This window comes from Cyrtonyx montezumae, unplaced genomic scaffold (genome assembly GCF_038088225.1).
Source record: "Cyrtonyx montezumae isolate F1298 unplaced genomic scaffold, pur_monq_1.0 scaffold_7, whole genome shotgun sequence".
NCBI lineage: Eukaryota > Metazoa > Chordata > Aves > Galliformes > Odontophoridae > Cyrtonyx > Cyrtonyx montezumae.
Window position 1 is genome coordinate 7,447,866 of NW_027072078.1, and position 20,601 is coordinate 7,468,466.

Here is a 20,601-nt window from a genome sequence, read left to right on the forward strand (position 1 = left end):
TATCTCCCCGTGGCCACAGAGCACAGCGCTGCACCAGTGGGCCAGCCTGAAGGCCCACAGAGGTTCCTGGTAGGCTGATGGCTTTACTGCTTCACTCTAACTAAAAATCAAAGTAGAATCTACTGAACTTTGGTTGAGGGGGAAAACAAAATGAACCGCCCTGTTCTGAGAACTCCAATGTAGTGACCTGCAACCATGCCTTGGATTAAAAGCATCTATACTGCCTTCAGCATCAGCACTGTCTCTACTCTGTGTACAATTAAGCAGTTACATCATCTTCCTAAAAGAAAGAGCCAAAACATGCAAAGGACAAGTGTCAGTACACAGTTCCCTTTATTTAAAACAGCAAAAAAAAATAGTCCTTTGGCAGGGAGTGGAAAGTGCAATAATGCCTGTGGGACTGCTGGCCACAGAGAGGCAAGGCAACGTGTATGGCCACTGCTTTAAATCTCATAAGAAAATTCCATCCTTGTTTAAAAGCAATGAAAAGAAACTGTTGCACATAAAGCATGGGTACAAAGCATAGGACAAGAACCAAACGCCTGGCTTTGTCTCACAAAGGAGTTTTGCATTCAGTGCTCCATGATAACATTAAAGCATTAGGTCGCCAGTTGTGGCTCTGTTAACCTCAGCAATCCTTGGCACAAAAAACATGCTTTTCATTGAAGTGTGCACTTGGCGAGCTCCTTCAAGTTCCACTTCCCTCGTGCTTTTTCAGGGGCTGCACAGGTCCTCTTGGGCAGAACATACTAAACTGAACCACTCACAAGGCCCTCCACTTAAACATGTGGGATCCAGCATGGGTGTTCTGGAGCCCTTCTGACCAGCTGTTCTCCTTTCTTCCTGCGCTCTGGCACAGCGTCTTGGCAATAGCAAATTGCTTAACGTAACTTGAAATAAAGAAGTGCACGTATGGAGGCTATACAAATGCTGCTTATGTTCCCCCCTGGTTAAAAAGTGCTACTGGAGTTTCGGGTTGAGAAACTGACGTGCTGTGAATTACATATGGCCTTCCCAAAGAACTGAAGTGAACTTGCCCCCAAGCCCAAGGGTAGAGCAGGATGCAGAAGCTGATTGGCTGTGCTAGTGATGCAGTAAAAAGCTCTGCCTTTACGCTGAGTATGCTGAACACATCTGCAATAAGGAAAGCACAAGTCAACTAAGCAAGCTGAGTAAAGCCCTAACGCTCTGCTTCGTCTGCTAACAACAGAGCACAGTGAGGTCCTCCCCAGGTATCCAAACACGTGAATGTGGTGCTCAAAGTACCATGGGGGTGGAACCACGCTTTAATTTGCTGGGTTTCTTTTCTCTGAAGTACAACAAAGGGGTGATACTGTGCGAGTGGTCTGTTAGCAGGAGTTCCTCACAGGCACTGGTGCAGCAGTGCTTCTGAGCTGCACTCCTTCTCCAGCTTTCCTCCCTTCCCCAAATAACATTCAAAAGATTACAGCATTATTCCTTCCTCCTTTTCTGTCTTCCACCCCATGTAAGGAGGAGGGGGAATGCTGTGAAAGCTGCACTGTTCTCTCCTATCTCCACAAAAAAGCAGCAAGACCAACTCATAGCAATCCAAGTTGAAATCTGGATTCCTTCTCTTACACCTTTGAAGTGATGCATTCTGATGTGTTAGCCTGTACTAAGTGTTTGATGTATGTTTGAATGGGGGAAGAAAAAGGAGAAATGGAAATTTAGCTCAATCCTCCTGCAAAAGGATGTTCTGTCATACGTACTACAGTGTCAATCTCTGCTGGGTCCACCATCCGAGACATCTCATCAAACTCTTCAGGAGACATGGGCAGCAGATTTTCTGGAGATTGGAGCCTGGAAGGGTGGCTAATAGAAGGAGAAGAGAGAGAAACCTTCACTAAAGAAGTAAGACACAGCTGGGCTACCACGTCTGCCTCTGAGTCCAAAAGTTCCGTTAATGGGTATTCCTGAAACAGACTGCAGGGGAGCAGTAAGGTCAGGGCTTGAAGTGGTGATGGAGCACTGGTGAAGGGCTGTGTGTGGCCCAGGAGCACAGGCAGATTGCTTGCAGCTGTGCTCCCCAGCTGACCACAAGGGGTGGGCTGAGAGTGGAGCCCCCCTGTGCTCATATAAAGGCCAGGCACTGCTGGGAGAGCATCTCTTGGACCTGGGCTGCTGCCTGAGGAGTGCTGCGTGGCCAGAGAGCCCCTTCAGAGCTGGGTGAGTCTGGCTCTTCTTTCTGTATGTGGTTATTGGCTGTGAATGCTTTGCCTTGTGTTGCTGAGAACCTGTCAGAAGCAATTCTGCTTCTCTGCAAGCAGAACAAGGACCTAACCTGTGAGTAACACACAGTGCTCTGCAAAGCCAGTATGGCCTTAAATGAATGCTCCTCAAAGAAAGTTTTGTTAGCGGCACCTACATCTTGAACACTATGAACACCGGTGAACTACAGCTGAAAAAATCGTGCTTAGTTCTCAGAAAGACAGCATTTATGTGAAAACTTACACTTCAGATACAGAGATTAACTCAGTCCTGATGTAGCCATTTCCCTTGGGAGTATCTGTATCCATAGGCTCTGGGGCTAGAGAGAAAAAAACAAATAGCTTGTTAATTAGCAAGTTTATGTCACGTTGCCATCTTGTGCCAAATACAGCCTGTGGCCAAAACAAGGCACAGGTCTCTCTTGTACGTGTTAGGGCACTGTGGTTAATTCATTTCACTTCTTGATCAGTTTTTGCTGTTCTGCTATTGAAATGGGCAAGTGTCATGTAGTTGTATCAACAAATCCCATCAGGCCCCAGTGTCAGTGTAGTGTAATAGTGAATATGAGTGTTACGGATCCAGTTTCTGAGCTGATTAGTGTTGCCCCTCTCTAGAAACCTTTTCTTAACCTTTTCTTAAGTGCAGCTGCTGGTCCTCAGCTTTCAACTGAGCAGCACTCAAACGTGGGACAGCCTGCCAAGATCTTCAGTCCCACTGCTTCTTTCTATGCCACGGAAATGATCCAGTGCCCAAGCATCTCAAGAACAAACCCACAACACGAGCCACTTATAGCACTCACCCTCCTTAGGCCTGGAGTAATATTTGCCAAAGGCGTTGTCTTTGGGAATATCTGGGTACAGAAACCTCAGTGGATTTTCAGGAATGTTTTCGGCCGCCATCACTTTGTAGTTGCGAATGATATCAGGGAAAGTGACAGCAGAGAGCTCCTTCTTGGTGTACGGCTCTACTGAGTGGAACTGGGGCTCTACAGATGAGAGAAGAAATTTCTCTTAAGAGTTAGTTTCCAAGTGTTTTCTAGGATGTCCCAGAAAAGCTGCAGATACTTCCAAAAAATGCAGAGGTCAGGTGAGCAAAGAGCTTGCCTGAATGGTATCTTCTATGCAGCATGTAAGTATTTAGGGACTTTTAAAGTGAGCATAACTGTTATAAGGGGTAGGAAGGTTTATGGGAGGGATAGCATTTAGTGGTTCATCTGTCCATTCCCAGGAACTGGAGCAAGAGAACTGTGAAGAAAATGAGGTAAGTGAATACGTGGTTTGCTTGGAAAGAACATAAAGGAACAGATGGGATGGAGAATAAGTTAAAGAAAGGCATATTGCACACAAGATGAAGGAGGGGCAGAGAACAAGAGTACAGCAGACCAAATGCAGCCGGTGGTGAACAGCCCCTGGTGGAGGTGATGTGGGGCTGGATGGAAGGAGGCACATTATTTTTGTGCATGTGCACGCATGCATGATGAAGAACTCTTGATAAGAGGGAACCTAATTAGGCAGGAAGACAGTGTGCGTGATCCGTGCTTAAGGAACTCCCAGGTCAGAAGCTGTTTCTGGGAAGTCTACTAGTCCTAGTTGAAGATTAGAAATGCTACCTGTAAGGCTTGTCAGCTGCACCAACTAAGGTGTGCACTGTTTGTGGCCTGCTGCTTGTCGGGGTGGGGTGCTGGGGTGGCGTGTTGTACTGTCTCACAGAGTGAAGGAGAAATGCACCAAGACTTACTGCTCTGATGTAAGTGCATATTTCTAAGACAAAGGTGTTCTCCATGCCAGACTTACCGTTTTGAGATCCTTCTACCCAAGTGAAGGTGATTGCTCCCTCCCTGCTGCTTTCACTGAACCGCAGTAAAAACGTCCCTGGTCTCTGGTCCTTCAATAAAGCACGTTCTTTGTCTTTGCTGATGAAACCCATGATACAGCTGTACGTTGGGGGTTAGAAAAACAAAAACTTGGGTTAACCACTCAGTATAAAATCTAAGCTTTACTGTTCTAGGCAGGGAAACTAAAGGTTTTTTTTTGTTGTTTTTTTTTTGACTTAGAAGAGCTGGAGTATTTATGAAAGCCCCTTAGAAAGCTTTGTCCTGTGAACAGCTAGGAAGCCAGCAGCAGGACTGACAGGCTGGAGCTGCACTATTTGAGCCACGAGTCATCACTGCACCCCTCATCGCTCTTCCTTTTGCCTGGTGGCTTATCTAAACATTTGTCTAAGCTTGGAATAAAGGAAACTGTCTCTTGCTATCAAAATTAGGCTGGGGTAGCAGAAGTTATGTTTGTATGCTAGCATGGTCAGATCCTAAACAGTGATTTTTAACTTCTTAATGAGTCTTCTGCCTTCCCATCCCTGAGTGTAAAGGAAGCCAAGTGTCCTCCTAATACTTAGTCATTTGTTAAATGAATCTCTGACTTCTGTTCTTATTTTGTGCTCAGAAGTGAAACAAGGCCGTTATATAAAGGGCTTAGACCAAACTCATCTTCATCTGGGTGGTTCTGATTTGAAGTCTGTTCTTGAATGCTGCAAGAGCAATTCTGCTGTATGTCCTACAGACCTGTGGGATCCCCTGTGGTGTGTCAGCTGTTAAGAGGATTTCCAAGTATGGACAAATACAAACAGACCACTAAAAATGCACAACTGTGAACGTGACTGAACCTGTTCTTGGCAGAAGTTGTTTCTGAAATCAGCGACACTGGAATGCAAGGCTTGCTAAACCAGTATAAAAGGGCAAGCAGAACTCATTTTCGATTTCACAGTGTTATTACTTAGCTGCTGTATTATCGCAACTAGCTCCTTGACTCATGTGGTAGATGAGTTCGATGTGTGGCAGTCGCCACCTACCGGAGGCTCACGAGTACTGGCGGTGGAAGTCTTTTTCTTAACATGGGTTGTCCCTGTATGAATTATACGTTGTTGTACTTTAAGTCTTCCCAGACAAACACAAAAGAGGCTCTGTTCTGCGGTGTAGAAAGAATCTACTTATAGCAGAAGCAGAGGTCAAAAACTGAACGATCAGATCCCTCCTCTGCAACTTGTTCATCTGATGTTTTTGCTTTAAGTAGCTGTCTCGCTGAAATCTTCCTCACTGCTAGAATTTGTGTGCCTCAGGATTTTCTGGTTACAAGATCCACTTCGTTCCATTCAAAGTATCAGCACAAACAACCTCACAACCCCACAATGCGACTGTGAAGTGAGAGGTTTGAGGCTTGGAATTTGTTAATTTAATTGAGGTCTTACCCATCATTCCAGAGACACAGGAGGTGTTTCTTAATAAGTTCCAGGATTCCCTCTATCCACAACCAAAAAGGGAAATTTTTATCATTTATGTTTTCCTGAAATTCAGAGGTGGGAAAGTGAGTGTTAATCAGAAGCAAGCTCTTTGGACAGATGCTGTCATCTTCCTGTTCTTGCATGTTTCTTCCCTTTCTTCTCATCCCCCCCCCCCCCCCCCCTTCTTCCCAGTCCTCTGCTCTCTGCTTCAAAGGGACAGAAGCTATTGGAAATGAATCTTGTACTGAATCTTAAGGCAAGAGGTAGGGAGAAAACACAGGCTGCCTGAACATACAGTACTTACAGGTGTCACTGGTTAACTCTTACACAACTGTGCTTATTGAAGAATACAGAAAAGGCTCTGGTTCTTGGATGGGCAGGAATATGGAACAAAACAAACACACAGAAAAACCTTCTAAATTTCCTTTCTTAACTGAGCTCATACCTTGCAGAATCTTGTCCAAGGAATAAGGCCATCATGATGAGATCCTCCACTTGTTGGCCCTGAATAGAATATATCAACTTCAGGCATGACCCATGCATTACAGAAAGGAAATGACTTACAGCAGCAGATCCTCAGTGTTAACTTCCAACTCTGAGCTGGTGGACTAAGAAGGAAAAATAAACGGAAGGATACTGCATTTTACAGGCTAGTGCACGGAGCACCTGTAAAGTTCCCATCTGAGGTTCACTGCGTGAGAATGCATGAGCAAGACATAAGCTTTTTTGTAGGAGCTCAGCAGACTCTATGACATCTTTGAGATAAAGACCATTCCTGTCTCAACTCTCGTAACTTAGAATCGTATAATGATAGAATGGTTTGGGTTGGAAGAGACCTTTAAGACCATCGAGTTCCAACCCCTGCTACAGGCAGGGATACCTCCCTCTAGACCAGGTTGCTCACTTGTAAACTTGTAGGCTTCAGTCTTAGAAACTGACTCTTAGGTCTGTCCCAACCACATTCTTCTTGTCCCTGTTGCAGTCATTTCCCCTCCTTGTTTTAACAGTGTTTCCTAATTGCATAAAAACTGCAAAGAAAACCCTGTGCTGTGACTATACAGTTTCTAGAACTTTGCAGACCATGACTGTATTTGGACCTGATTCTTTCCATTACTATACTACCAATCTGGAATTTTTTAATAGCTACTTTTTGCTGCAGAAACTAAACTTAAATGCCATCCCTTACTGAATGCTTTCTGAAACTTAAGTATTAGAGGAATATACCAAATCAACAGTATTTTTATTCTGAGTTTTCTATGCAAACTCAGTAGCTGTGACAGATGCCCTGCCTGTCAGGCAAACTGACACGTAGCTCAGAAAACAAAGCCCATGGCTGATCAGAGTTTTCCTAAGGATGCTGGTCTTGGTGAAACTTGATTTGGTATACTTCAGTAGTTTCATAGTCTGTGCACTTCAATAGCCCAACTCTATGTGTGCAGGCAGAGTAAGCATTCAAACTACTGGAGATCTTTCAAAAAAAGAAATGTTTAGTAGTTTTTCAAAAGGCAGAAGTAGCCCCAATTAGCACTGCCCCAGTGTACAAAGCTCCAAGCCTAGGACTACAGTTTTCTCATCACCTGACCTTCTTTGGCAAACTCTTATTGTATAGAAAACTGCAAAACACTGCATTGCTACAGTGTGATATTGTGTAATGGGAAAAGGAGTGAGAAGATGCAAGAACTTAAAATAGACTGTAGAAAACATGTAGAACTTGCTTCAGTTCCAAGAGGCCATCTGCCTGTTCAGCTGAACTAAAAAGCTTAGCAGACCATACCAAGAAGTTTCTCTCCCAGCATGCTCAGTTGATCTGTGTTAAGTCCTCTCTTTGTCACAGAAGAAAACTGCCAGCTCAGAACTTCAGAAAGTTTAGGCCACTTTGCACAAGGTGGGTTTAGAAAGAAGGACAAGTTCTAGAACAGGATGGAAAAATACAATTAGCAGATAGTAGACGTGAATTACTCCAGCCTGAATGCTTGAAATCTGCATTTCTGATACAATTTCAGGAACTGTGCAGACTATCTCTATGTGCAAGAAGGGGAGACGTGGTTTTGTTTTGCCCGTACCTTGGGATCAGTAGACAGCATGTTGAACCATAAGATAGAAGCCCATCCACTTGGAAGCTGGCTCACGTTAGAGATGACAATGATGGGCAGCGACGTGGTCTGAAAGGGACACAGGAAGAAATGCATCAGTGTTCTGTATCTCTGCTGCAGTACTTCACTGGATGACTCACAAACCTGCTTCCATTTTAACTCCCTGCTTGTACTGTCTTACCTCCTCCATTGAAAGCATACATGAAGGGGACAGAAATTCAGTATGATGAAGGCTTGGGTGATTTTGTCAAATAGAGGTGTGACGTAGAGGAAGTTAACTCCAATTCCTTTCAGACTTACCTCTAGCTCTATTACTAAGCCAGGCTGGCACAGCTGTGTTTCAAAGCTCAGGGAGTGAAGTTCTTCTGTTACGATAAGAGGACCCTTTGAAGATGAAGGAAAAAAATAATCAAAATCTTCGGGTGAAAAGGCAGGGATTTACCCTAAGGGAAACCCCTCTATCCCAAGGTTACTGACTCTGGGATGTTCCTTGTCTGGACTTCAGAAATGGTTTACAGGCCACGGTCAAGTGATAATACTGATTTCCTTGAACTTTGTGTTAGGGTGGGTACTTGCTCAGCATCTCTGATTTGGCTGCTACCCAGAAGCCACAGAAAAATCTGTAATTGCTGGGAAGCCCCATTAAAGCTAGCTGCCAATGAGGGAGCATCCAGAGCGACACCATTCTGGCAGTAGTTCTCCCACACAGATCATTTCCCAGAAGTGCTCAGCTCCAGTGGTCATGTGTCTCCTGACTGTTTCTTTGTGGGGCTGTCTTAAATATTTAAATGTCCTTTGGCTTTGTGTTGGAGCTTTGTGAATGAGGTTACTGCTGCATACCTCGTTTGTTCTGTTTCCTGCATTCTTCTGTTCTTTCAGTTGCTGCAAACAACAACAAAAAAATCAATCACTCATTTATTTTAGCAAATGCTTGTGCTGTAGTCCCTTAACTGTATGCAAATCTGTTGCACTATCCTATGTGGTACTAGTCTCTTATTAAGTATTCATCTGTGAAAATATCATCTGCACCACTAGGGTATGCAATGTCTTTTATGTAAGAGACTTCATAGGAACAGAAGCAGAATGAAATCAGGAAGGATCAGATGAAATACTGGTTTAATAAAACTAACCCTCAGAATGATAGTCCAATTCAGGAAACTGGTTGTGTTCCTTCTGGGTTAACAGAGATTTCTGTGTTACCTGGTTCAGGACTTGTATTTTTTTTTTCCTTTCCTGTTGCAATGACAGAACCTATCTAATTCACTTTTCATACTCTGTAAATCCAGTGTTGTACAGTCTGAAGACACTAAATTTCTTGTTGAAATTGTGAATTTTAGACAGTTTTCTTCTTCCAGTCTCAAAGACCTTTAAACTACTCCATGCTTTCCTATCTCTGGGTTCTCCTCAGAAAAGGCAAAAATGGTATGTCCAGGCTTCTTCTCTTCCTCCAACAAACTCCTTGCAGCACAAACCAAATGGCAGCAAAGACTTGTTTGCCTTTCTGGCCCTATTTCGGTGACAAAAGTGATGGCATTTCAATTGAAATGCCAGGCCAAAGACCTTGAAAAGGGAAGGCTGCGTTAATTAACGGTTCCTCTTTTACAAAAGTAAACAATGACTTCAATAAAAAGCAAACTGTCAGCTTCCTACCACAGCTTCTGCCCACACAATTGAACGTGTCAATAAAAGTCTCCTACCAAATGCCTGAATTCTGCTGCTAAACTTCCATTGGTAGATTCTTCCATGTTCATTACTTTTGTGTTTGTTCCCAGAATATTAAATTTCCTGAATCTACACAAAGAGAGAAAATAATTAGGTGCCTGAAATCACTGTAAGAACCCAACTTTAATATATCAAGCTGTGATGCTGCTTACCCTTTGACTGAGTTCTTTTCATTTACATCTCTGTCAAAAAAGAAAAATTTAAGATCATGTAAGGATTCTGCATGTGGAAAATCTAGTTGTTTTAATAGCTGGCTGAGAACTGGTTAAATGCTTTTGTGAAATCTCTTGTGTAAGAGAAGCAATTGGTTTGAGCAGTCAAAACAAACATTGCCTTATACACGGAAAGGGAAAAATGCAACGTACTTATCAAATAAAACTTTCACTTTCAGGTTGTAGTTCAGTTCCTGCAATTTCACCAGCAATCTGGAGGAAAAAATACATAAATAAATGACTATAATTGCAAAATGTAGCTTTTCCACTTTAGTGCTGCTTATCACAGATAAATCTAAGCTGCAGAGCTCAAAATCGTGTACTGGCCTTATGCTTACTCTATGTGAGCCTAGTGAAGATGAAGTGACAGTATAAATTAGCAGTGTCTGTACAACTGATCCAAGCTCCTGATCTAGAGATTAAAATTAGATTGGCAAACGAGTCATTTTGCGTAATCAAATCTGGTTGTGTTTCTCACACACTCAATCATCACCACTGATCAAGGGTAAAAACTGCAAGTTACATGTGTCACATGATACTCTCCTTGTCCCCTTGAGCTCAGCACTCTGCCTACTGAAAGGTGTGCAAGCCTCCCAGCTGCAGGAAGCCAATCAAATGAAAGGCTTTAACACAAAGGAGGAAACAGAAAACATACCTGAGCTTCACAGTAAACTGTACTCCTGTCTTCAGGACTAATGGTCTCTGTGGATGTGTTGGCATGCAAGGCTGCCTCTCTACCACAAAGGAGCTATGGAAAGAACAGATTAATGGTGTTTTGATTTGTTAATGTAATCTTTAAGGAATCTGAAGTTACGTACAGAAAGAACTTGGGGAAAAAAAAGGTGATTTACTAGTTGTACTGCACGCTTTATCTATTAGTTCAGTTTTTGTCTCAACAGAGGTCTGTGTGTGGGTTTATTTTGCTTGCTTCAGTGGGGCTAGGGATGCTGAAAGACTTCATAAGATACCTGTTTTTCTAAACACGTATACTGTTTGGGGAGGACAAATGTCCATCTCCAAGTTCCCCGAAATCAAGCCATGTAAATACTGATGTAACCTGCATAATTCAAGTGAGGAGCTTTGCTTCGCTTGCACTCCTCACCTTGCTCAGTTCTTACTGTTACAGCACAGTAACACACACTCCAGAGTTCAATAGACTAGGTATTGAGCAAGGGCTAGCTAACAGCAAATTCCTGAGGCTAACCTGTTCTAATGCACCTCAAACTGTTCTTGTCTCAGATGTCTTTTGTGCAGCACTGTGATGCATAAACAAAAACAACAGTGTTTCCATTAGCAACTCTTAGGTATTTCAGCAAGCTGAGACATTTCCCTCCGCTTACTCACACGTAAGAAAACTGCACTAATACAGCCCTTCCTTGTCGACCTTCACTTGTCTGAAGAATAATACTTTGTTTTCTCTAACTGAAGACTGGTGGTTAAGGCACCGGAATGGGTCTTTGCATGGCTGAGTGCTAGTTCCCAAACAGGGTTACATACTGCATCTAAACTCTGCTCTGTATCTGTATGTTACAGAATGAGACAGTGAAGTTACATGTAGCATGTACTAGCTACAGTAACTTGTGTCATAGAGGTGGGACAGAGGTAGGGAGGGCTGCTCTCCCTGCGCTGGACACAAGGAAGAGGCAGCCAGAGCCAAAAGGAGGGAGAATCTAGTGTGTATTTATCTTGGGCATAGCTCGGCGCGGGTGGTTTCCTATGCCCATCTACTTGAGCTGGTTTGCAGGGTGGAAGCTGAAAACAAGAAATGCATTGACAGACTAGGAGTTTGATTCTGAAATTGATACATGTTGTAGCAAAGCCCCTGCTAACTTAAAGGATGGCAGACCACAAACCCTTTTCACGAGCCTAAACCTCTGGAAAAACAAAAAAGGAGGGACTCTTGAAAACAGTCATTTAATGTTTGTACCAAACTCAGGAAAACTTCAGAAAATGCAAGTCAGCGTGCGTGAAATACTAAGCAAAGAGAAGGAAAGACTCTAGATCCATTAATTCACACACTCACAAGAAGGCTTTTCTGGTCTGTTACCTCTGGATAAGCTGTTTGAAAAGACTGTGCGTTCGGTCCTGCAAAACTTGTTTGTTTTTTGTGATAGGGTCAGGGTCGTAAGTAAGTTTCTGCTCCAGTTCCTCAAGCTTTTTGAGCTGCTGACGAACTTGCTGCAGGCTTTCAGCAATGACGGTGAACCTACAATTACACAGTCCTGTTATTTTTAGCATGTTTACATTGTAATAATGCTGAGACAGCAGCAAGGTAACTGTCCCTAAGGTCTGCACAAATAGCGCTTCTTGCTCGTTGGAGATACAATAATCAACCTCTAGTTAAGCTGTGACAGAATGAAAGCATATAACCAGCACATGTGGTGATCTGATAGATGTGATGAGTGCCTGCAGAATGCAATCCTTGACTTACCAGTTCTGAAGCTGGTCAAGACAGGCGTTGGGTGGGCCACCAATGCATGCAGTCTGTTGCCTACGTTTCCACTCCACCAGCTCCTCGTTAATAAGAGCACTCTGCGTGTGCTCTGTGGTGTTCAACAGCTGTATTATTTTGGCCACCACTTCCTAAAGGAAATATTAAAGTAACCTGTTTATTAAAAACACTTTATATAGAAAAGGTAAGTACTGATTTAGCTAACGCTGTGCCTTGCAAAGCTTTCCAATGACTTCAAAGTAATCATTTCTATCAACAGAGGAGTTAATTCAATCCACTCACTTCTTTTTAGTGCAGTATTAGCTAGGTTAAGTGGAGAAACAATGTACATTCAGTACCACTGACTTCTAAGGAGGTGTTTTCCATCAACACACCTCCCAGGTGTACACTTGGGATCCCTGAGTGTTTGCTGGGAATCTGAGCACTGCAATGAGTAAACGTGCTTAACTAAAACATAGCTGCAATTCTTTGATTGCTTTCTTTCCCTCAAAAGCATGACTACTGATACTACATTTTCCTCTTGTTCTCTCAGCTGTACCCGATTGAATTGGATAAAAGTTGCTAGAAGAGAAATATTACTGCTCAGCAATATTCTAGATTTCCATGAAGGATGGAAAGAACAAAACATTACTTCCTGTGTAAGCAGAGTTATTTTTTTTAATTTGTTTTTAAACAGGAATGACATGTCATTCCAATGCAGGTGTTCAAAGCAGTGCTTTCGCCTTCTGAAAGAAAACTAAGGTGTTACCTTTCTCTTGATATCAAGTAAGAAAAACATCTTTTTGAGACTCATCTGCTCTTTCTTACATTCCTCCTGGGATGCACCATTGGGCTCATACTCTGTAAGGAAAAAAATGTCTAAATTGTGAATCTGAGGTTGGAGGACGGCAGCAGGACATGGTCTTGTGAGTACAGGAACGAAGGGGTGGGGAAAACCCAGGCTGACAGTTCCTATACAGGGTCCCCCAGCTACCACTGCATCTGTCCTTAAGTTAGAAGCACCCATCTGCCTTGTGGAAATGCTGCCTGCCACGAAGTACAAAGAGCAAAAACATGGCTTGTGCTCCCTTTTCCAACCACAACCTTCTTCTGAAGGCTAATCAACCATAACTTTGTGTTGGAAAATAAATATTTTGTTGGAACCAAAGGGGGGGAAGAGCCACATATATATAAAATGAATGCAGTGTGGTGAGAGTCTATATGGTTTGCTACTTATGGAAGTAAATGAATGTAAAAGGACAAAAGAACACTGCATTAGCAAAAAATGCCCTGCTATGAACAGACAAAGAAAACCTATTTTGGGGAATTTAGGTTTCAGCATAAAGCAGAACTAATGCAGGGGGACGTGATGAGAAAGCTTGACTACATATTAAATTTAGTTTCCTGATGTAAGACTAAACCCTGCTATTTTATGAACCACATGCAATAAGGTATGTCCTCAGGAAATTACCTCTATTCTGCAAGGTTTTATGTTTAAAGTCATATTCGTCTTGCACATCCTCTAATGTCTTGATGTCTTGCTCTACATCCTATAAAGCACGAATGAAGATGGAACAATTACTCCATTTCACATCACACAAGACTATCTCTTAACAGGATCTGCCTGCCAACAAGCATTTACACTGACGAATGTCTTTTCCTGCAGTTTCCTAGCAGGAAATCTTCCTAAGGTTACCACTATCTAGTTACCTTCTCTCTCTCATTTTAGGAAACTAAAATCTGTCCATAATAAAACAAGGAAAGCACTCAGTGCCTGGTCATACCAGTTGAGGGAATTTAGAAGAACCAAGACTATGCTTTGGGAAAGCATATGTGACTTTTTTCAAACTCTCAAGGATTGCACTGAGAAAAGCTTACTCTGTGACAGTCTGTATTAAGGCAAAAAGCATCAATATGCTAACAGAAAAAAACTCTTCTAGTTAACAATGAAATATCAGTCTGTGATCTTCTAAAGAGTTTTTCCTTGGTTGCTAATATTTCATATAGATAAAATGTTTTTATTGCTAAAATTTAAGCACAAGAAATTTGATATTGCTACAATAGCCAAATCCCAATCTGTATTGCAGTGCTATTTACAAATATTGACATGCTATGTATCAGTTACTCATAATAGAGTAGAAGACCAAACAGTTGCTTCATTTTTACTTGTTATTTAAAAAATACCTTATACACTGAAAACTCTTTGACACTGATGATTCAATAAGCACTACTTCAAATACAGCTGTAATTATGCAACACTTACTGTAACACTGTTTTTTACAGCCTTAACTTTTGCATCAAGCTCCTTCTGTTTGTCCAGCATCCCAGTCACGGTGTTCTGTACGCCTCCCACTTCCATCTGAGGAAGGCAAGCAGAACAAAAACAGAAGTCAAACCAGACTCAACTAACAGCAAATATTTTTTCATTAATGTCAGTTGGTGGCTTTTGTTGACAAACAGCCTAAGGAAGCATCACTTGTTCTGATAAATCACAGCATTCTTTTATATGAGAGTGCAAGTCACTTTGTGAAGAAAAAGCAAGGGTGATGGGATATCTTTCATGTGCAGATGTTGCACATTTAGTCATAGCAATAAAAAGCTGCTACTTTGCATGAAAGTTTTTTTGTGTTGTTTGCTGATCTTCATGTATTTTTTAAATACATTCCAGAAAAACAGCAACACTGAAGGCTGGATCACATCTTCTTTCAATACCAGACTCATCCACTCAGGCTCTGGGAGGAAAACATGAGGCACAAGAACAAGACAGGCTGGTGTTACAGGGTAATACAGTATGCAGTTTATTTCCTACAGGGCGTTAAAGGAAACTTCAGCTCTTGGTACAGTTCCTTTGAAAACTGGAAGGTTTCATTTAAGAAGCTTATAGCATGGCTTCTCTCAAGGAGAGCTGCAGTAATTTCAAAGATAGGATTTTGCTCTACATGTAAATACTGTATTAGAAACATACTGTTTTGCCAATGCAGGCAACTTATAAACTGGCAAAGGTTCCCAACATAAGTTTCAATGGGATCATGACAGCAATCTGAGTGTTTTCTAACACATGGGTCTCTCTTTTGTTTTTTTTACAGTGCTTCAAAGTTCACTTGCTTTGGGAAATAAGAAACTTAACAAGAAATAACAGAAAGTAGGGCATGGTGTTTCATGTAGTGCCAACAGTAAGCAGAAAATTTATTTCCTTTTAAAATTATTATTAGAAACATCTGGAATGCTGGAAAGGATGTTTTGGGTGCTTCACGTCACAAGCCAGTATAGAAATGATCAGCTGCACTGCAGATATGAGGAAAGTATCTGGGAATGGTTTTGCCACAGCTGCATATTTAGAAGAGCTGTTTTGGACAGAGCTGCCTGTTGAAAGCCTGTGCTCCAGTGCTCTCAGTTCTCCATACAACGCAACCAAAAATCTGCTGTAAAGGGAAGAATTTCTGTCTCAGGGCATAATGTGCTCAGTCAGTTATCACTTTATTACTTCATTAGTAGATTGGATCTAGCTGTGTACTTTGCGTGGCTTTCCTAAGCGCAGACTTTTTTTTTTATTGCAACACAGTTCTTGGAAAGGAAACCCAAACAGATGCACTGCCAAAGGACTGATGAGGAGAAAAATATGCTCTGTGGTTTAGCAGCTCCATTTAAAATATACAAATAAATGAGTGTCACTGGGAAGGGAGAACACAGCACTGGTTTAAGAGAAAGTCTAGAGACCTGCTAAAGCTCAGCTGCTCAATACAGAGTAAATCAGGAGCAAAATGCAGAAGGAAGAAAGCTGAAATCTTGTTGGAGAAGTAAGGCCATTTATTAAAATTAAGTATTATTAATAAACTCCATTTATTAAAATGCAGTAAGATCTGATGAGCACATTAGGCCACACTAAGAATTAAAAATAGTTTTTTATGTTACTCAAAGAATCGAAACTACTTTCTGGCCCTTTCCCCTCTGAATAGCTCGTGTTACTCAAACCAGCTGGTAACCCAAATAATAGGAAAGGGCAGACACAACTGCAGTAGACATTTCAAGACTAACTTACCTGATTAGACAATTGTGCACTGTTCAGTATTTTCCTCTCCTCTTTCAAGCAGTTGTGGATGATCATTGCCATGTGTATCGGGTCTTCTTGGAAGTTATCCTGGCATTAGACATAGGCTATCATTAAAGTTAATGCGTGTAATCTCTTGTATGCCATTAAACCAACTGGGAAGAATGACACATGCCTGGTTAAGCCTTAGTCATATCTTGCTTCAAAACTACAAGGGCTGCAACCATCTCTAAGAAGTAGTTTCTCTGCCTGCTATTTTACTTTGTTTTGTTAGTGTACAAAGAGTTGGTGGGACTTGCCACGTAACAGTCCTCCCTCTAGAACCACACTTCCACACATTGGAGGTACAGCTGCAATTTTGGAAGAGTGGTCCTAGCTTGACAGGCACAGCTCTTGTTCAGGAAGATAAAGGAAAGATGTCTGTACGTTCCCAAGCAGCAGCAAATAAGGGAATTAATGAAGTGCACAAATATATGGACTTCCAATTGCTCAATTCCTTTTGTTCGTCAGTGTAACATGATGGACAGATTGACAGACTCCTTGCTATTTATTGTGGTTCTGTAGCTATGCAAAGGATTTATTCTCCTGTGTTTCTTCTGCATCAGAGACTCATTAAGACACTGAAGAAACTGCTCAGGGAAGGGAAGGAGTAAGCAAAACTCCGTTTTTGCAGGTACTCCAAACACACGCAGCAAACACCTTACAAACCACAACTTCTGTTTCTTGAGTTCCCAGAGACTGTAACTGTACTGTAGTGAAACTAACTTTCTAACTGTAGTCAACTTAAAACAAAAATGGAGTAATGTTTGAATTCGGACTTTAAAGATCAAAATTCTCAAATACCTCTGAGAAAAATCCCTCATGGCAGATTATTCTGCCTAGAGACATCCACCTGCAGGTATTTAAACATACGCCTGGGCATACCTGAAGGTTACGTTTGCTTTTCCTTATATTGTGTTGCAGCAAAAAGTTGTTTTCTATCAAAAACCGGCTAAACTGATCATCAAGCTGTGACAGCAGGTCATGGAATAGCACCGTAGCAAAAGACACATTGTTGGCTGCATGTTCCCTAGAACAAATTCAAAGAACGCTCGTGTTAAATACTTTCAACCAGCATTCAAGAAATGCACTAGAAAGAACTATACTTATCAATTCTCAGCTCCAGTTGTAGTATATGTGAGCAGGAAGAATTGCTTTAAACACGTTAGTTTCATTCTCTCACCATCTCCCTCACTTTCCTCGATAGAGAAACGTAGCTATTCTCCTGTGCCACTTCTGCCACTTTTTGTGTGATATCACTGACGCACTCCATGCACATCAGGAAGCTAGAAGTGACCCTGATGCATATGGACATTGTAGAGTGCTAAAAGACACTCCACAGAAGTTTTGGAAACATGTTCCAAGTTTCTGAACGGTGAGAGCCTGGGGTGCCAAGGAAACTGACTGCCTTGAGACAGCTGCTTTTGTTTGATACTAACCAAGGAAAATATCAAATGGTACTCTCGTTACTCTAGATGTCGGGTTCCCTTCCAATAGACTCGATTTCCCACTAGGTGTCCCTAGCAGCTTGCTTGCTTGCTTGCTGGGTACTTCTCTGCCATCTGTCACTGTGTGTGTACCAGAATGTTTACCACCACATAACCCAAAGGTCAATTTCTATGCTTACCAGTCCTGGTTTTCCAGCCACTGTGCCAGGTACTGTCTGATTTCCATAGGAAAGCTGTCATCGTATAGCTGGTGAACTTGCTCCAAAAATTTGGAGTCAAGCTGCTGTAGCTGGTACCACTGGGTCATCCTGGGAAGCGGGGAATAAAAGCAGTGTAAAAGCTTAAATTATCATTAGAGCTGAACTGGTGAAAGGCAACTTGTTTTAAGCTTTCATTAAAAATGGTAAAATTGGAGGTCATGATAAAATTGAAAAGTGTTCTAGCAGAAAAACATGTTTTGTTTCAAGACAAAATGGGAAAAGCTAATGAAGCATCATTCAAAAAACTCTTCCCTATGTACACTTGCATCTCTTTCCTCTGAACATGCTCTTTTCACAGCACTTAAAGCATCAGCACTGTTACAGCTAGTAGGGGAGCAGTAAGGTCAGGGCTTGAAGTGGTGATGGAGCACTGGTGAAGGGCTGTGTGTGGCCCAGGAGCACAGGCAGATTGCTTGCAGCTGTGCTCCCCAGCTGACCACAAGGGGTGGGCTGAGAGTGGAGCCCCCCCTGTGCTCATATAAAGGCCAGGCACTGGTGGGAGAGCATCTCTTGGACCTGGGCTGCTGCCTGAGGAGTGCTGCGTGGCCAGAGAGACCCTTCAGAGCTGGGTGAGTCTGGTTCTTCTTTCTGTATGTGATTATTGGCTGTGAATGCTGGGCCTGCTACTGCTGAGGACCCGTGAGAAGCGGTTTTATCCGGTCTAAATCTTCCCTCTTTTAGTTAGGACCCCTTTCCCTCATCCCGTCACAACAGACCCTGCTAAAGAGCCTGTCCCCTTCCTTCTTACCGCCCCTTCAGAGCTGACAGGCTGCTCTCAGGTCTCCCCGGAGCCCTCTCCTCCCTACGCTGTCCCTTACTTCTAACGACGGGGCTTCAGGTGAGACACAAAGCCGCCCGCGCCCCGCACTCACCCGCTGGAACACGCTGTCTCGCGACTCCGCCTGCGCCCCTCTCCTGCGCCCATTAATACCCTCACGGACGCAGCCATGGGGACTCGCAGCCGGCACCAATGGGAGACCGGCCCCCGCCGTCTGGACCAATAGGCGCTCGCGGGGCCGCCCGGCGCCCCGCCCCCTGCCCTTTTCCGTCTGCGTGAAGGGGGGGTGAGGCGCGATCTCCTCCCCCGCAGCGCCGCGCGGTTTTGAGGCGTTGGGGAAAGGCCGCGCGGTCTGTGGCGCTAAGGAAAGAGGGGAGCAGCGTGAAAGCGCGTGTCAGAACGCGCTGTGTTCGAGAAGCAGCGTGTAAAGAAGCGGCACGCGTGAGACACGGTCACGTGAGGCTCTGCGAGCGTTGCCGGCCCTGCTCCCGCCCGGGCCCGCAAGGACGTGGCTGGGTACAGTGCGCATGCGCGGCGCTGGAGCCCGTGAGGAAGAGCTGCACCACGTGACTTCGGGGAAACGCTCCCGGTGCCCGGAAAAGGGCCGAGTGGCGGGAAGGCGAAAGTGAAAGCTGTGTGCGCTGACTGTGACCGAGCTGCGGGCGATCCGTTAGTCCAACCGGCAGCTCTTCGCCATCGTGCCTACTGAGCCGCGTCCCTCGGTGCCACGGCTCCATTTTAATTTGAGCACCTCCCTATGCAACCCTGCACACCTCCCTTTCTGACATGTCCTTCCTCGTGCAAAACCCGATCCTCCCCTGGTGCAGAGTGAGGCTGTTACCTCTCGCCCTGTTGCTGTTAGGATGAGAAGAGGCCCTTTCAGCAGCTGCAGACAGCGGTAAGGTGTCCCTGAGCCTCCTTCAGGCTTACCAATCCCAGCTGCTCAGTTGTACACTAACACCCAAAGATCCCATTGCTACATGGTGCCTTCCAGCTGCTCTGCCCCAAGCCTGTCATGTTGCATGGGGGTGTTTGTAACTGGAAGGCAGGATTTTTGCACCAGAGCTTGTTAAAACTCATACATCTCGTCTCAACCAATCTAACCCATTTAGATACCACCACAGTGCCTACCTGCCCTTAGGCAGATCAAGGCTTCTTCCCATTTTAATGTCACCTGTAAGCTTACTGAGGATGCACTCGATCCCCTAGTCCGTGTCATCAGCAAAGATGTTAAATGGGGCCAGCCCCAGTACTGACCCCTGAGGAACACCACTCGTGACCTGTGGTCACCTGCTGGTTTTAACTGTTCACCACCACTCTCTGGGCCAGGCCCTCCAGCCAGATTTTACTTGGTGAGGAGTACCCTTGTCCAAGCTATGGGCTGCTAGCTTCTGCAGGACAACACTGGGAGACAGCATCAAAGGCTTTGCTGAGGTCTAGGTAGACTAGACAGCCTTTCCCACATCCACCAAGCAAGTCAGTTGCTCCTAGGAGGAGATAGGTTACAAACCCATGCTGGTCTGGCCTGATCTGGTTATTTCATACAGGCCATGTGATTGCACTCAAGATGTTCTCTTCCATGACCTTCTCCAATTCTGAGGTGAGGCCAACAGGCCTGTAATTTCCAGGATCCTTCTTCTGACCCTTCTTGGAGATGGGAGTCACTATGGCAAGTGTTTACAGTGAAGAAATACCAGGGTTGCAAGCCGCAGCGCTGTGGGTGGGGAAGAGTCCTGGCTAGGCCATGGAGAGCAAGGCGGGCATGGAAATCCCCAAGGGTAGCCTTTGTCTCAGCTGTCAGCATTCAAGAAATGCACTGGAAGTTTGTTCAGGCGTATCTCTGGTTGTTAATTTATGAACTATAACCCAGATTTCCATCCAACAGGCAGAAACTTACAGGGGTGCTTACAAACAGCAGGCAGCTGTGTGTTTTAATTGCTCCTGGCATTTGGCCGGCTGAGAATTTTCATGCCAGGGAATATTTTTTGATAAAGAGGTTTCCTCTTGTTTCATCTTTATTGCAACTGACTGGCTTGTTAGGACATGTAAGGTCTTGTTTGTTCCC

The 20,601-nt window shown here is 43.7% G+C and overlaps 1 protein-coding gene across 3 annotated transcripts; it reads right to left on the bottom strand.

Moving 5' to 3' along the window:
* Window positions 1-779: 779 nt before the first annotated feature.
* On the bottom strand, window positions 780-18,730 carry STAT1 (signal transducer and activator of transcription 1). Of its 3 annotated transcripts, XM_065751124.1 has the most exons (24): window positions 18,631-18,729; window positions 17,678-17,806; window positions 16,936-17,080; window positions 16,003-16,101; window positions 14,227-14,322; window positions 13,435-13,513; window positions 12,733-12,824; window positions 11,964-12,115; window positions 11,580-11,738; window positions 10,188-10,280; window positions 9,686-9,745; window positions 9,473-9,502; window positions 9,296-9,389; window positions 8,439-8,480; window positions 7,899-7,982; window positions 7,569-7,667; window positions 7,280-7,415; window positions 5,951-6,009; window positions 5,473-5,567; window positions 4,023-4,162; window positions 3,029-3,214; window positions 2,473-2,548; window positions 1,731-1,833; window positions 780-1,134 (listed from the first exon to the last, which is right to left on the bottom strand). In XM_065751124.1, the coding sequence occupies exons 1-24, from the start codon at window positions 18,705-18,707 to the stop codon at window positions 1,111-1,113; spliced, it is 2,349 nt and encodes a 782-aa protein (XP_065607196.1). In that variant the 5' UTR covers window positions 18,708-18,729; the 3' UTR covers window positions 780-1,110. The 3 variants fall into 3 exon arrangements, with proteins under 3 accessions (XP_065607196.1, XP_065607195.1, XP_065607197.1); XM_065751123.1 differs by lacking the exon at window positions 780-1,134 and having other exon boundaries at window positions 1,290-1,833; window positions 18,631-18,730; XM_065751125.1 differs by lacking the exons at window positions 780-1,134; window positions 16,936-17,080; window positions 18,631-18,729 and having other exon boundaries at window positions 1,290-1,833; window positions 17,678-17,761.
* Between the last annotated feature and the right edge of the window lie 1,871 nt (window positions 18,731-20,601).

Bases quoted from the DNA above. Each gene is read 5' to 3' on its own strand.
- STAT1 (XM_065751123.1), bottom strand. From the start codon at position 18,707: ATGGCTGCGTCCGTGAGGGTATTAATGGGCGCAGGAGAGGGGCGCAGG. The intron at 17,807-18,630 runs GTGAGTGCGGGG...CCCGCTTCCCAG, and splicing joins GAGACAGCGTGTTCCAGCGG to GATGACCCAGTGGTACCAGC. The intron at 13,514-14,226 runs GTAAGTGTTGCA...CGTGCTTTATAG, and splicing joins CTGTAAAAAACAGTGTTACA to GATGTAGAGCAAGACATCAA.